The sequence below is a fragment of the Trachurus trachurus genome, assembly GCF_905171665.1.
Source record: "Trachurus trachurus genome assembly, chromosome: 23".
NCBI lineage: Eukaryota > Metazoa > Chordata > Actinopteri > Carangiformes > Carangidae > Trachurus > Trachurus trachurus.
In genome coordinates, this window is record NC_139912.1 from 18,471,658 (window position 1) to 18,486,373 (window position 14,716).

Here is a 14,716-nt window from a genome sequence, read left to right on the forward strand (position 1 = left end):
AGTGATGAATGATGAGGTCAGTGTTTTCATCCTCAGCTCCACTGTTTTTCGTCTAGTTGTGTCTGGTCCAAACGTTCAAGTGGCAAAGTACTGACCCCCAGATGACCTCTAATGTTTCATCCGTGTGTGAATGTGTGTGTATGGTGGTAAAAAGTCTCTCATCATAGGACATGAGTGACTTTGAGTGGTTGTTAGAATAGTGTTACATAAATCCAGTCCCTTTATTTCTGTATTATTGTCTGAATTCTATATTTATTTATTTCCATATGAAGTACAGTAAAACAAAAGAGCCGCTGTCCTGACATTATATTACAGAGGTATCCTTCCCAGCTGGTCCCAAATCAGCCACCACCTAACACTTACTGTAACAGCACCCATACACACGTCAATACATGGATTCAATGAATGAACAGGTCAATACTATTGATCCAAAATGAAAACACTGATCAGATATCAATACATATTGTCATTTCTAAGATGTGCCTTTATTTTGAAATTCCCCTGGCACATGTGAGTGATCAGTATCAGTTCATAGTTCACATGTGTAGCTAATTACAGGTTCTAAAAATATTTAGTTTGAGACTCTAAATAGGATTAAGGTTCATGCCAAAATCTTACTTTAATGTTAACCAACAGGAAGTTTCAGTTTTCTTTTATAGAATATAAAAAGTTGTAAAGTTCAATAAATCAGAATGTGACATTTTATCGTGAAAAACAGGCCTGTTTTTATTTAGTTTTTGTTTTTTTCATGTCTGGTTGGTTATAAAAGTGAGAAATGCTGTTTTAGTGCCAGAGGTTCCTTATCGATTACATTACAAACTATGTTATTTGTCAAAACCAAACCAGTGCATTTAACAAATATGTGAATGGTGTGTGTGGGTTAGTGTGCTGCATTTGGTTTCCACCATGGAAGTGGAAGAGGAGAGGATGTTTTCCAAAATACACAAAGACCTCCTAGGGTGTGTTTTTAGATTCAGATTAAGACCCTGATGGTCTTTCATCCTTCTAAGATCTGTTCTGCCACATTTGCCTGGGATGACCTCACTGGTGCTGCCCCAAAAGCTGAGCTTCTGGACTTCCTACAGCTCCACTGTTCAGGCTTGAGGTCATGGTTGTGGTGTTTTCCTGAGGTCTGAGGGTTTAACAGTCACTGGTCATTCTTTGTGGCAGCAGCCCGTGATAAGTGCTGCTCCAGTGAATATTTGCATTTAGAACTATTCAGCGCGTCCATTTGCTGCTCCTTTAGTTTGGAGTTTGCCAGCTCACTCATCTACAAATGCTCAGCTAGTCGTCTTGCAGCAGCCACACACTACAGTTCTCAACGGCCCTGAAAATTAAAACCCTACCAGAAAGAAGAAAAAAAAAAGCACCTGACCTGATGCATTATCATTGCCTTCTTATACAGGCACACATAATAATAATAATAATAACATTGATGACATGATAGTAAAATTAATTTTCTACTCTACCAACTACTGTATTGAGAGTGAGGAGTTGTCGTCACAGCTCAGAGCCCCGCCCCCCTTCTCCGCCATGATGGAAGGATTCCGGTGGCAAAAGCCATACTAGTCTATGGGCAAAACAAAATCGTCTACTCCGTAATTTACTGTTTTACAATGCCTGGAAATCACTGCTGTGTTAAAAACTGCTCCAGTGATTTACTTTCTCCTTATTCTTTCTTGTAATTTGTTGATCTGTTGGCGCAAAAAAGAGCTAGAATTTAGTCCGTCCGTGTGCTGTTCTGATGACGTTGCCCCTGGCAACCGATAGCGTCTCCTTCCATCATGGCCGACCGGCTGACTAAAAAGCTCAAACCCCGCCCAGATTAGACCAAATCGGCACGTGACTCCTCACTCTCAATATACATGATGAAACTTGAATGAAATACCAAATCAGACCAGACATACAGGCAGGCATGAGAACCAACATGTATAGTCTTTTCTCTATTTAAATAATATTTTGTACATAACTGTCAAGGTGAAGGAAGCAGGAGGACCCAAACAGGCTGATACTACACAGGACACCATGACAAAACACAATAATCGGACAAGGAACTGAAAGACACACAAGACTAAATACAACGGAACTAATCAAAGCAACAAGCAACAGGTGAGGAGACAGGAGGGCAGAGAAAGCTGATTGGTGGAGACGCACAAGGAGCAGGGCAGGACTCAAGGGTCAAACACAGGACAGGTGTGCAAGGAGAGGGGCCGTTGACGCGCTGTTTTGGTAAGCAACCGGATCCAGGGCGAGAGAGATAGGCCTTAGCACCAAGCTAATAAAATGCGGAGAAACTTTTTGAATTTTAGGAATATAATTTACAAGAAAGTCCCCGAGCCATTAAAGCAGAAGTAAGCGATATTTTTGTGTTAATATAAGTCTTAAATAGTTCTATCTTCCGACAGCAATCACTTACATAGAGTGTTTGGTCCGAAACACGGGTCTGTCAGTCACTCTGCTCTGCTCTGAGCCGAGGAGAAAACTTTTCTCGTATCCTACAAGTTTTATCCAATGAGGAGAGAGAACGGCATGAAGAGCTGTGTGTGCAGCCAAGGGATGCGCCTGAATGTGGTGACGTAGGGACGAGGACCAATAGATACATGACGAGGCGGGGGCTGCTAACTCCATCGGCTGACAAGACGTTATGGTGTGTTCAAGGCAATCCGTAACTCGCATATTTTTCTGTGAAGTCGTACCAGTTTGATCTGGTACGAGTTCACGGGTCGGAAGTTACGAGTGGCTGTTATAGTGACTTTCACAGGTAAAACAGGTCGGAAAAACACGAGTGGGTTGCCTGGAACGCTACAAAGTCGTAAGTCGTGACTTGAAGCTGCAATTTACGGTTTCAAAAGCCTGCCTGGAACGCAGCATTAGCCAAAACGACCGGATTGCTTACTTCTGCTTTAAGTTAACCTTTTGCTTTTATTGTATTACAAGTTAATGTCTATTTTATAAGTTTTATGTTGGTGAACACTTTTATTTTGGCCAGGCTCTTCTCCTCTCTGAAGAGCCTTGTGACGCGAGGCTAAAGGAGCGTGTGGAAGGAAAACACAGGAAGTAACTCTAGAACAAAATGCACAAGAACTGAACTACAAAATAATAAAATAGGAACTGAAGAAAACAAGAGTCCGAAACAACAGAAAACCGAGCCACTGAATGGCGGCAGGCCCGGGGCCATGACAATAACAGTACATATCTTTGTTTTTCATATATATTTTTACACATAGTAAAGTCTTTATATTTTTATTCCTTACTTTACGTATCCTGTACTTTTTGCTACTGTTACAAGTGAATTTCCCACACGTGGGATCAATAAAAAGCCCTCTGTCTTATCTACAAAGCATTTAAAGTGATGTAAGCATGTTCTGCAATAGCAAAATAATCACTAGAGCGAAACACATCGTCCACAAAGCTTGTGTGCCTCGAATACTTTCAGAAGAACTTGTTTCAGGACTCGTGTGCTCCTACAATTCACATCAGACTCAGCAGCATCGGTACGCTGGAGGACTCAATGCATTTAGTTGTTTTTTTCCCATGAACAAATGAAACACAAACAGCAACAGCAGCATGTTGGAAGAACTGAGTCATTATCATGAGCTGAAACAGACATTCAGACCTCATTAGTCGGCCATGAGGGCTCAGGCAGTGTTTGACACGTTGAGTGTGTGTATCCAACACACTTTACAACAAACAGTTAGTGTTAAGCAGCAGGAAATGACAGTGGAAATATATCAGGTTATTACGGTAATGTTACTTTAACTTTACTCTCCTCAGTGTGATCGTTAGGTAGAGAGCAGCAGACAGAATGACCTCAGTGTGTAACAATGTCCTAATTCACAAAACAAGGACACACACACACACACACACACCTTCAGAATGAGTCAGGACAGACCTTTAAACAAACCTCAGCTCTCTGATTCAGCACATGTGTGCAAGGTTTATGTTTTGACCCAGATATGAGTGGTATTTCTTCATACCTTGTGCGTGTGTGTGTGCCAAATCTGTATCCAGCCAGCCTTGTGTGTATGTGTGAGGCGATGCGATGGTGAGCTCATTGTCATCAGTAATTAGCGCGGTGACGAGCTGCAGAGAAGGAGAAGGTCAGTCGGCCTCACAGAGACCAGGAGCAGAGAGAACCAGGCTGTGGGTCTGATAGCTACAGATCCAGAACCAGGACCTGGACCTGGACCTCCTGCAGAGAACATCCTCCCCTTCACCAACTGTACATGTGATTTCAATTTAGGTAGACGCAAAGCCTCAGACTGAGATATTCAGGCTCATAAACCCGGTCATATAAAAACCTGTGAGTGGAGACGGTGAAATAAAAACAATGCAGGTTTAATCAGCGCTAAAAACCAGCAGGCTCCTGCTACATGGAAGAGTTAAAGGAGAATTCCGGTCTTTTTTGACCCCTAAATCGTTGTCCTGATGGTTACCCAGTGTTGGGGGGGAGCAAAAAACGCGCCTAAAATTGATGCAGGCAAACCGGAGTTACACCATGGCTAGACGGCACTAGGGATAGCGACAACGCTAACCTATGGGGGCAATTCTTTCAACCACAACATACACTCAAAAAACAATCAAATATCTATGGTACATGACTCGAATCCTTACGAGACACCACTGAAGTCATAAACTGTACAGTATAAACAGTATAAACTCTGTGTTTTTGCATGTAATCGCTCACCTCTGATAGCCGAACTCTGAAACATCCTGGAAAGACATTACTATCTGATTGCAGAGCGCCTGCTCTCCCCGCCACAGAAACAAACACTTTTTCCTTGTTGTGATGATTTCTTTACAAAAATAAACGGTCGAGCAGTGCAGTGGTAATGTCCATAATATCTCCGACCGTTTATTTTTAGGGGTCAAAAATGACCGGAATGCTCCTTTAAGAAGTGAATGTACCTGAAGTAACTGAGCTACTCTCTGTGTCTCAGCTCCAGAGGTCCTGGCCCAGAAGCCCTACAGTAAGGCCGTGGACTGCTGGTCCATCGGAGTCATCGCCTACATCCTGTGAGTACAGCTCATCCTCTCTGTGTGACATCACACTGTACAGGAAGTGGCGTTTAATCCGAGCACTCCCACTGACATCCCTTCAATTTCAATATTCAAAGAACCACATGGACACAATAATGTGGAATCTATTATCAATAACATTATTACTGTGATCGTCAGTCAGCAGCACTAACACAACTAGTTAGATAGAGATTTGATCAGAGCAGTTTTAATCTAGTTCTTTGTCATTTGATTGGACAGATTGATGCAGATTTAAAGGGACGGTTCAACATTTTGGCAAATTCGCCTATTGCCATAATCCCTTTAGTCATTAGTCACTTTAATTGTCGGTGCAAGCTGTTTTTAGATCGGAGGGGCAGAGACGCGAGCTGCTCAGCTAACGCAACGGAGGCGCCTTTTCCTCACCAAACTCATCAAATACACAATCCAACAACTCCAAAACACTATAGTGGACAAGTTGTGGCCTGCACATTCACCACGCTATGAAATAATAATGTAACAGAGTTGTTTTCGAGGCAAATGCAAAGCCGGAACTACATTCCAGACACAGCTGCTGGGCGCAAGTAGTTCCGAGAATTTGCTCCATATTATTTTATAGTGAATGTGCAGGTCATAACTTCTTCACGAGAGCATTTTGGCGTTGTCGGATTGTGTATTTGATGAGTTTTGAGGGAAAGGCGAAAGTACCGATTCGTGAGCAGCTCACATCTCTGCCCCGCTGATCTAAAAACAGCTTGCACCGACAATTAAAGGTAATGAACCTACTCCTAAGACTATAGGGATTATGGCAATAGGCAAATTTGCCAAAATGTTGAACTATCCCTTTAAGACTTCAACTATAACCTGCTCTTATATTTGGTCTGTTTCCCGTTCACATGGTCTCACTTATTATTATTTGTGGTATTACATTGCTATTATTTTGCCATAGTTTCACAGATATAATCACATACAGGTCTCTTTAAATGATCAACTAATATAACAGGGTTCCATTTTATTGCTAACATTGAAAACAGTATGATTCGTCAGAACTCAACCAGTTTAGTGAATTGAAGCACCAAGTTACATTTTGCTCTTAAAACAAATATATGAAACGTGTGTGTGTGTATCTGTGTGTGTGTGTGTGTGTGCCATCATCAGAGCCAGATGGACTCTGCTAAACTTCCATGTATGGACATTGAGCTGCAGGCTACATTTCTTTTTCACTTGTATTTTCTCCTCTTTGTTTTTCTTCTGCTGTGTCACCCCTGCCACACACACACACACACACACACACACACACACACACACACACACACACACACACACACACACACACACACACACTACTTCAGTGTGCACACAGGCTTAAATCCACAATATCAGTATTACTGCGAAGTGCATGAGGTAATTTTATTTAGTGTGTGGAATGTGTACAATGCTACAGGTCATTGTGTATAGGCTACATGTGCTCCTGCCCCCCTATGTGTGTGTCTGTGTGACTCTCTCTTGCTCTCTCTGTCGCACACACACACACACACACTGTGAGAGTGCACAGCCTGGCAGTAAAACCAGCCGAGTCTGTGTTAAAAGCCAGACTTAGACCTTGACACCTTTGACACCTGAAGACATTGCTGTGATTATTTTAAGTTGTGTCAGTTCTGCATCTGTCTGTGTGTGTGTGTTCCACCTGGCAGACACATTACTATGTTGAGCATGAAGTCAGATCAGGGCTCAGAGGTCAGCAGCAGGTTAATGTGATGCAGAGTGTAGGATGTGGCGGAGCGACATGTCTCTGCCTCCCTGTGTCTGTCACAAGGATGTGAGATTAATGTTTCATTTCTAGAAAAGAGAGAGTTCAGCAGAGAAGGTGACTGTGTGTGTGTGAGTGTCCGTGTGCGCGTGTCTGTGTGTGAGTGTATGTCGGGAGAAAATGAGCTGCTCCCTGCTGGCAATTAGCACAATTAGCGCTGGGATTCAGACCTTGTTAGCTTTTAGCTGGTGCTCAGGTGGAAAGATCACATCAGGTAATCAGCCATGATAATCACTCAAGACCGTGTGTGTGTGTGTGTGTGTGTGTGTGTGTGTGTGTGTGTGTGTGTGTGTGTGTGTGTGTGTGTGTGTGTGTGTGTGTGTGTGTGTGTGTGTGTGTGTGTGTGTGCACGTGCGTGTGTGTGCACGTGCGTGTGTGTGCACGTGCGTGTGTGTGCACGTGCGTGTGTGTGTGTGTTGATAGATGAACTGGAGGGCGAGCTGACAGGTCAGGTGAGTCTTTAACCAAATGAGATTCAGGAAATACAAATTGAAGACCTGTATATCCTCAGAACCTCTCTCCCTCTCTCTCTCTCTCAGTGTGTGTGTGTGTGTGTGTGTGTGTGTGTGTGTGTGTGTGTATTGATGGAGAATGGCATTTTAATGAGTTTGTATGGAAACCTCTTGGTGCCTCCAGAACTAAGTAATGAGGTGCAGATGATGTTTTTGGTTGGTTTCTGGCAGCAGCCCTGCTGGTTCAGGTGGCTGTGGAGGCTGGGCCCGGTGCAGCACTGGGAACCAGTAATCTCATGTTATCTGGACTTGGCTATCACCTGAAACAACATCATTTTGTTCATTTTGTTCTCTGCCAAACAGGTTCACTTACAGACATGTAACATCCACAGTGGAGATGGAGATCTGCAGATATCTGCAGATACTTGTTTTATTCAGCCAATGAATCACATTCCATAATAGTTTATTTCTGGTCAGAACTGACTCATTCATTGTCTCAGCTCTTAAAACTTTGGTGCATAAATTATTTATAGACTGTGTCAGTAGATCATTGAGTAAATACTGAAATGAATCAATGCCTGGGTGAGTGGTTGAGTAAATAAATGAGACGGTGAGTAACTGAGTGGATGTAATATTGAGATCTCCTCCTCAGGCTCTGTGGTTATCCTCCGTTCTACGATGAAAACGACTCCAAGCTCTTTGAACAGATCCTGAAGGCCGACTACGAGTTCGACGCCCCGTACTGGGACGACATATCAGATTCAGGTGAGTCTCCCTCGACCTCCTCTTCCTCCTCCTCCTCCTTCCCTGTCAACATGTGGCACATATGGCCCCCACACCACCTCCACCATGGCCTCTGACATCATGTGGCTGGAATGAATTAAGGTGGGAATGTATGCATGTGTGTGTGTGAGAGAGAGAGATCACTCATACACACACAGAGACAGACCAGTGTGGCAGTAAAACCAGCATTCTGTGTGTGTGGGTCCAGACCTAGACCCTGTCAGTCCAGTAGAGACTGATCTCCGTGGGGTCATTAACGTGGCTCTGTGGCTCAGTGAGCTGCTCCACGCTGAACCATCACAGCAGGTGTCAGACCTCCATAACATCTGGTGCACACATCATCAATCCTGCTGCTTTCTGACTTTTCCTCTGCCAGCATCACAGTGACATTTATGGCCTTAAGTGAAATGACTCAACAGCTCTCAGATGGACTGATGTTTGATACAGGTATCCAAGTGTTTCATCAGATACTCGTTTTATTTGACAAACACGTTGGTGTAGAGCAGTGGATCTGAGAATAGCCAGAGGTCCCATAGAACATATTCCTAAAAAAAAAGTTTAATTCCATCCTTAATTAACACAATGACAGAATGAATATAGTAATTTTTGGTTCAAACTCTATCGTTAATTTAAAATCTAAAAGTTAATATCTAATCAGGTCTCTGTGTCAGTTTACATGTTAGTTTATTTGAAAAGGTAAATAAAGTAAAAGTAAAAAAAAAATCTGAGTAGAAAATACCAGGAAACAGATCATTAAATACTTCTACCAATATAAAATACAAAATAAAAAGACATTTTGCTGCTTAGTGAGTTGAACATGTTTTGCATTTAATGTGTAGAAATTTGAGAACTTCTGATTTATTGAAAACCTGCAGAACTCATAACATCACCATTAGCCTTATTAGCAAATACAGTAGTAGCTGTGTCTTTTCCCTTACACCAGGACTCCATGCATCTGGATGTTAAAACCTGTGATTATAAATGACCCAAAAAGAAGAAAAGAACAGAAAGCAATTGTCCAAAAAGATATGAAATTGGTTTGATGTTTGTGTGTCTGACATTCTCTGACCTTTACGATGGTTTTTTTGTTTTCTTTTCTTTTTTCGTCTAGCCAAGGATTTCATCAGCAATCTGATGGAAAAAGATCCATCCAAGCGTTTCACCTGTGATCAGGCGCTCAGACATCCCTGGTGAGAAAACACAGTGTCAAACACAGGTCAAACAAAAAGGTGTAAAAATCAATACAGATATTGATGTGCAGTCGGAGGTGTTAATGGAGAATTTGTGTGTGCTGCGTTGTCAGGATCGCTGGGGATACGGCCCTCTGCAAGAACATCCATGAGTCAGTGAGCCGACAGATCAGAAAGAACTTCGCCAAGAGCAAATGGAGGGTGAGTGTTTACTGCAGTGTGTTGTTGCAGACGGACGCTGTGTGTGTCCGTGTGGTCGTGGACCTGCTCTGCTGTGTGATCAGGACTCAGACTCTCAGAGTGTCTACTTCAGCTCTTTACTGAACATTTGAACCTCAGATGTTTTTAATGGAAGATAAACCTATATCATAGCACCGACGTTAGTTCATTGAAAACAGATTCTGGTCCAAGACTTCAAAGTCAGGATGAAATGAAATGAAAAAAATAAGATAAAATAACTTCAGTGAGGCAGCAGGTTGATCTCAGGCCAAACGACAGGTGGAAATAAGAAGCTCAGTTGATTAAGGCATCGCAAACTGATCCACCGCCACAACAGAACAGGAAGTACATCATGTAAAATGAACAACATGCCACTTGCTACAATTTGGTTTTTCCATCCCCTCTCTAGCAAGCGTTCAATGCCACCGCCGTGGTTCGGCACATGAGGCGGCTACAGCTTGGCAGCAGCATGGGCAGCAGCATGGACGCCTCCAACCCGTCGACCAGGCTGAACCAGACGCAGAAGACGGCCCAGAGCCAGAGTCAGGCGGACCAGAAGCCGTCAGCTCAGAGCCAAAACACGGGCCAGGCGGCTGCGAGCCAGAGCAGCAGCGTAGTCGCCAGCAAAACCTCTTCCACCGACAACAACATGGCAGCTCCACGCAAGGAATGTGAGTATGAGCATCAGGAGCATCAGTGGCACCACAGAGGCAACAGGGACATATGTGCAGGGGCAGAAGGCCAAAGGCCCTGGTCCTTTCGCTAAAACTCTCCTCCAAACTGCAACTGTCCAATCCGAGCTTAGCAACCGTAGCTAGGCACAGGAGGGAGGCCAGTCAAGTTAGTTGTGTCCCAATTCAGGGGTTGCATCCTTTGGAGGACGCATTTGAAGACTGATTACATCACAGTGTTGTAGTGTTGTAGTTAAGACCAACACAAGACCGAGTCAAGACCAAGATCAGAGCATACCAAGACCAAGACCACTCTGAGGGGGTCGAGACCAAGTCAAGAGACCAAACCAATGTAAGACCATTTTCAAGACCATTACTGCCCTAATAGCAATTCCTTTGGCTTGGATGTGGCCCAAATAAACAGCAAAGATGTGGCCCATTTACGGACATGAATGAGTATATGAAAGCTATGTTTAACCATAACATAACCAGACCTAAACCAAAGTGACCAAGAAACAGAGAGACATTTGCAGTTAAAAAAAAGACGTCACTGCAGAGTGGTCCTGACTGGTCTTGAGTCCCGAGTCCAGCTTTACCGAGACCAAGTAAAAATATAGTTGATTCCAAAATGCGGTCAAGACCTTGAAAATGTGGTCTACAGTACTACAACACTACAACACTACAGCGTTGTGACAAGGCCGGTCCTAATTGGAAGGCTTCTCCGAATGTGGCCGACAAAACGGCTTTCTCTTGCCTGTTCTAGGAAGATGCACCGCCGCCCATCCTTCGTGGCCTCCCGTATCCAAAGATAATTTGCGTGCCGTTAATTATTAGCCACTTAGCATGCTAGCTATCCAATAGCATCCTCCAAAGGATCCAGCCCCTGAATTGGGACACAGCTAATGAGTGTTTAGAGAGTGGTGTGTTTTTGTGTGAATCAAAATATAAACAGTGCATTTATCTGCTGTGCACTGCAAGTGTCAGTCTTTTCAGCTAACTAGCTTACTAGCTTCTTTTGAGGTGAATTTTAGCCTTAGACCTTATACGTCAAGTGCATATTTTTGATTTTAAAAACAAATTAGCTTGAACCAGCTCATTATTTAAAGAAGAATGAAGTTGAGACATGGAGCTATCATTAGCCTAATTTACAAGCTAGCTTAAAGGGACAACGAGGAGTTTTGGAAAGCGAAGTGTTTTCATACTATATTTACCATGAGCCTCCGCACGCACGGTGAAATTCTTGGACCAGCGAAAGACGGATGTCTTGCCAAGAATATTTTCATTCATCAAGAATTAAAATCAGAAGTTCGAATACGATCACATACAGTTGTAGTTCCGACCATACACGGCAATTCGGCGGCGTTATTCCCATGACCCGCCGTGCAGCGTCCGCGAAACCGAAAGTAAGGAAACGCTGGTCGGCTCGCCCAGCATTTCCGCCACTAATTAAAATAACAAAATAACGATAGAGACAAAACAATATCTTTATTGGAAATGGAGCCATTAACAAGTGTGGGTAGCGTAGATTCATCCACATTAATGTGAGACTTTTTTATAACCAAAGAGAAACTCCTCGTTGTCCCTTTAAAATCTGCCCTCCAAATTTGTCCTCTTAGCTAAAATTAGGCTCTATTAAATACTGCTAATTTGAAATGATTAGTCTGTTATCACATTAAACTGTCATAAAAGACAGACTGACAGGTGGAGCAGCCGAGCAAAGTGAACATTTTAATTCTATACATCATGACACACTGCTGGTTTAACAGCTAAGCGGTTCCTCTCAGGTGTCGCCACACCAGCCACGCCCTGCAGCCTGGCGTCGGCAGCCTCCTCCCCCGCCGCCGGCACGGAGCTGAGCCGACCACACCCCTCGGCGGTGCCGGCCCCGGTGCTCACGGAGACCAAGTGACGCCAGGTCCCGCGGGGAACCAGCTGGGAGGCCACGGCACTGTGAGGCGGAGAGAGACAGAGGACAACGGGAGAGGAAGAGGAGCGTCCTTCCTTCTTCTCCGCCCCGCCCTCTCTCTCTTCACTGTGCTTCCTCTTGGATGCCACGCCCCCCTCTCCAGCCAGTTCCCCGCCCTGCTCCCGGGAGAGCAGAGGACTTTACCCTCCCCCCCCCCCCCACCCACCCTGCCTCCAGCACCAAACTGTACACCCACCACCCGCCCACCAGAAGACGACAGCAGCACGGCCTCTGGTTCAGGATGTCCACGAGGCCGGCTGTGATTGGTTGCTATTGAATGATAAAGGGGCGTTCGTGTGGAGGGGGCTGGTGGCTTCATACTCTTCACTGTCAGAAAACATCAACTTCCCTCTTGAATCTGGTCCTTCCTGCACCACTTTACTCTGCTTTTTTTTCCAACTTAGGTTTGACTGTTGGCAACTGGATTGTTTTCTTTTACTTAATACTGTTGATTTTAAAGGTGCTGTGTGACTGCAAACCAATCATTGTCAAACTGATAGTGCTGCTTTGGTATGATGACTGTAAATGATGGAGAACATTAGCCAAGAAGACTGATCTCTACTGACTCTGCAAGAGTTTCCATAGACATTTCCCAGAATCCCTCTGTCTCACCTAGGAACATCACGATTAGCCAACTAGTTTTCACAATTAACTGTGGTATTAAACGGCACGGTTTATCAAGAGTCCCTTTCACTGTTGGGTTCAGCTTTCACTTAGCGTAGCATTATACAGATGTGAAAAACCAAACATGTCTCAAAGACTTTTTTGATGGATAGTTTTGCAGTTTGTGTGCACTTTTCTTGAGTCGGTAGACAGTTTCCGTGTCAGTGTGCAACAGTGTTGGGCACGTTACTTTTAGTAACTTAATTGCTACATTATAAAAGTAACTAATCACCAGGAAAAGTAACTATTGCGTTAGTCAATTCTTGGATTCGCCCCCCTAACCTCCCATTTATCTGGCACTAATCACTATTCCTCCGCACAGGCACGCTCTGTGACGCACATCTTTTTTCCAACTAGTTGATGGACTGAAAAAAAATGTGTTATAACGTAGCTCTACACTTTAACGGGTGTATTATTTTGTGACGGGACTTCTTGAGTCAAGTCATGGCGAGTTATGGCACATTTTATTGTCAGCAACGGTAACAGCATCATAACGGGGGTAACAGTAACTTTTTTGATTACTTGTTACTGAAAAAAGTAGTGCCATTAGTAGGTTAATGCCGTTATTTTATAACGCTGTTATCCCCATCACTAGTGTGCAATGACCTGAGGATAGACATAATACCTTCTTTTGCTTCCTCCTACACTGCACTGCGAGAGATGCTTTCAATTTATTAGTGTCATTATAATTTGAACCTTTCCCTTCGGGGATTGATAATTGGTCATATATTACAAGATACTTCAAATATTTTGTGTATATAATTAGTAAATTTAAAAAAAATTAATTAATGCATAATAATTGTGATAATCGTAACACCGTGATTATTTCTCCAATAATAACTGTACCAAGAAAATCCATAATAGTCTTGTCTTGCTTCCTTCTTCACCATCATCCCTCTCCGTAGATGATTTCCCTCCAAAATCTGACCACAGAGCAGTGACCTCACTTGTTTGCACAAATTTTACCAAAGTGGCAGCCAGATGTGACAATGATCGAACGGCACACATCGCACCTTTAAGACGTTTTTTTATGTCTTGTCTGTTTGTTTGTGCTTTAAGAAGTGCTTTAAAAGTACCATACAACTGTTGAGATGTGAAAACACAGCGCTTTATCTACTTTGCACAGAGAGGGGTTAGATATGTTCCTGGAGTCAGATTAGCCTCCATTCACGCATTGTTTTCAGACAGAGAGTAGAGATTGTAAACCTTTATAAAAAAAAAACACAACAACAAAAAAAGCAGTGGATGTCAGAGCATCTAAAGATCCTGATTTGTTTATTATTTTCTTACTTTATAAGACTTTTTTAACACTGGCCCTTTAAGGGGCATACACAGGTTCCTATGAAGCATGCAGCAGGTGTAGGATAGCAGAAGATAGAGATATGTATTTACTGGAAATCTGCCTCCAGTTGAGAATGTCTGTGAGTAGTGATAGTTTACCATCTGACTTCCCAAACCACGGAGACACAAGCAGCGGCGCGCAGCTTCAAGGGAGCGAAAAATAAGACGTGTCCAAAGCCGTCTCAGAGATAATTACCTGCCTCCCACGTGGGTCCACAGTCTGGTTGACCCTCATGGAGTCAGAGTCCAGGTTGGAGAATCTGTCGCCTGCTGGTCTCCACCCCCCACCCCTCAACCCAACCCCCACTCTATAAAGAAGCCATGATCTCATCTTCTCACCCACATCACCAGGCTGCACCCAGGTCAGACGTGCTCAGGGAAAACTGCAGCTGCACCAAGGTCCTGGTTTTTGAGGTTTTCTGTCATGGTCCAGGTGTGGACAGTTGATGATCTAGGACTCAAGAGCTTAGCTGCATCTATTGTAGTGAATATTGAATATTGAGGACCTGGTTTCAGACTGTACAACCAAGGACTTTAGAACTTAATCAATGTTAGACTCTGCTTTTTTTCCCACACCATCAACCAAACTGCTGAAAACAGCGTAACAACAGAAAACATGTCTA

The 14,716-nt window shown here is 43.6% G+C and overlaps 2 protein-coding genes across 2 annotated transcripts in view; both read left to right on the forward strand.

Moving 5' to 3' along the window:
* The window catches only part of camk1da (calcium/calmodulin-dependent protein kinase 1Da), a gene marked incomplete at both ends in the record, with an annotated part of 81,440 nt that extends 69,408 nt beyond the window's left edge, over window positions 1–12,032 (forward strand). The window contains 6 exons of the mRNA XM_083999067.1: window positions 4,941–5,016; window positions 7,913–8,025; window positions 9,155–9,233; window positions 9,347–9,434; window positions 9,862–10,123; window positions 11,908–12,032. Of these exons, the coding sequence (XP_083855193.1) occupies window positions 4,941–5,016; window positions 7,913–8,025; window positions 9,155–9,233; window positions 9,347–9,434; window positions 9,862–10,123; window positions 11,908–12,032 (743 nt within the window). The remainder of the gene's footprint in view (window positions 1–4,940; window positions 5,017–7,912; window positions 8,026–9,154; window positions 9,234–9,346; window positions 9,435–9,861; window positions 10,124–11,907) is intronic.
* Window positions 1–14,716, forward strand: part of il15ra (interleukin 15 receptor subunit alpha) — a 231,206-nt gene that overhangs the window by 143,426 nt on the left and 73,064 nt on the right. The gene's annotated exons all lie outside the window — the stretch shown is intronic.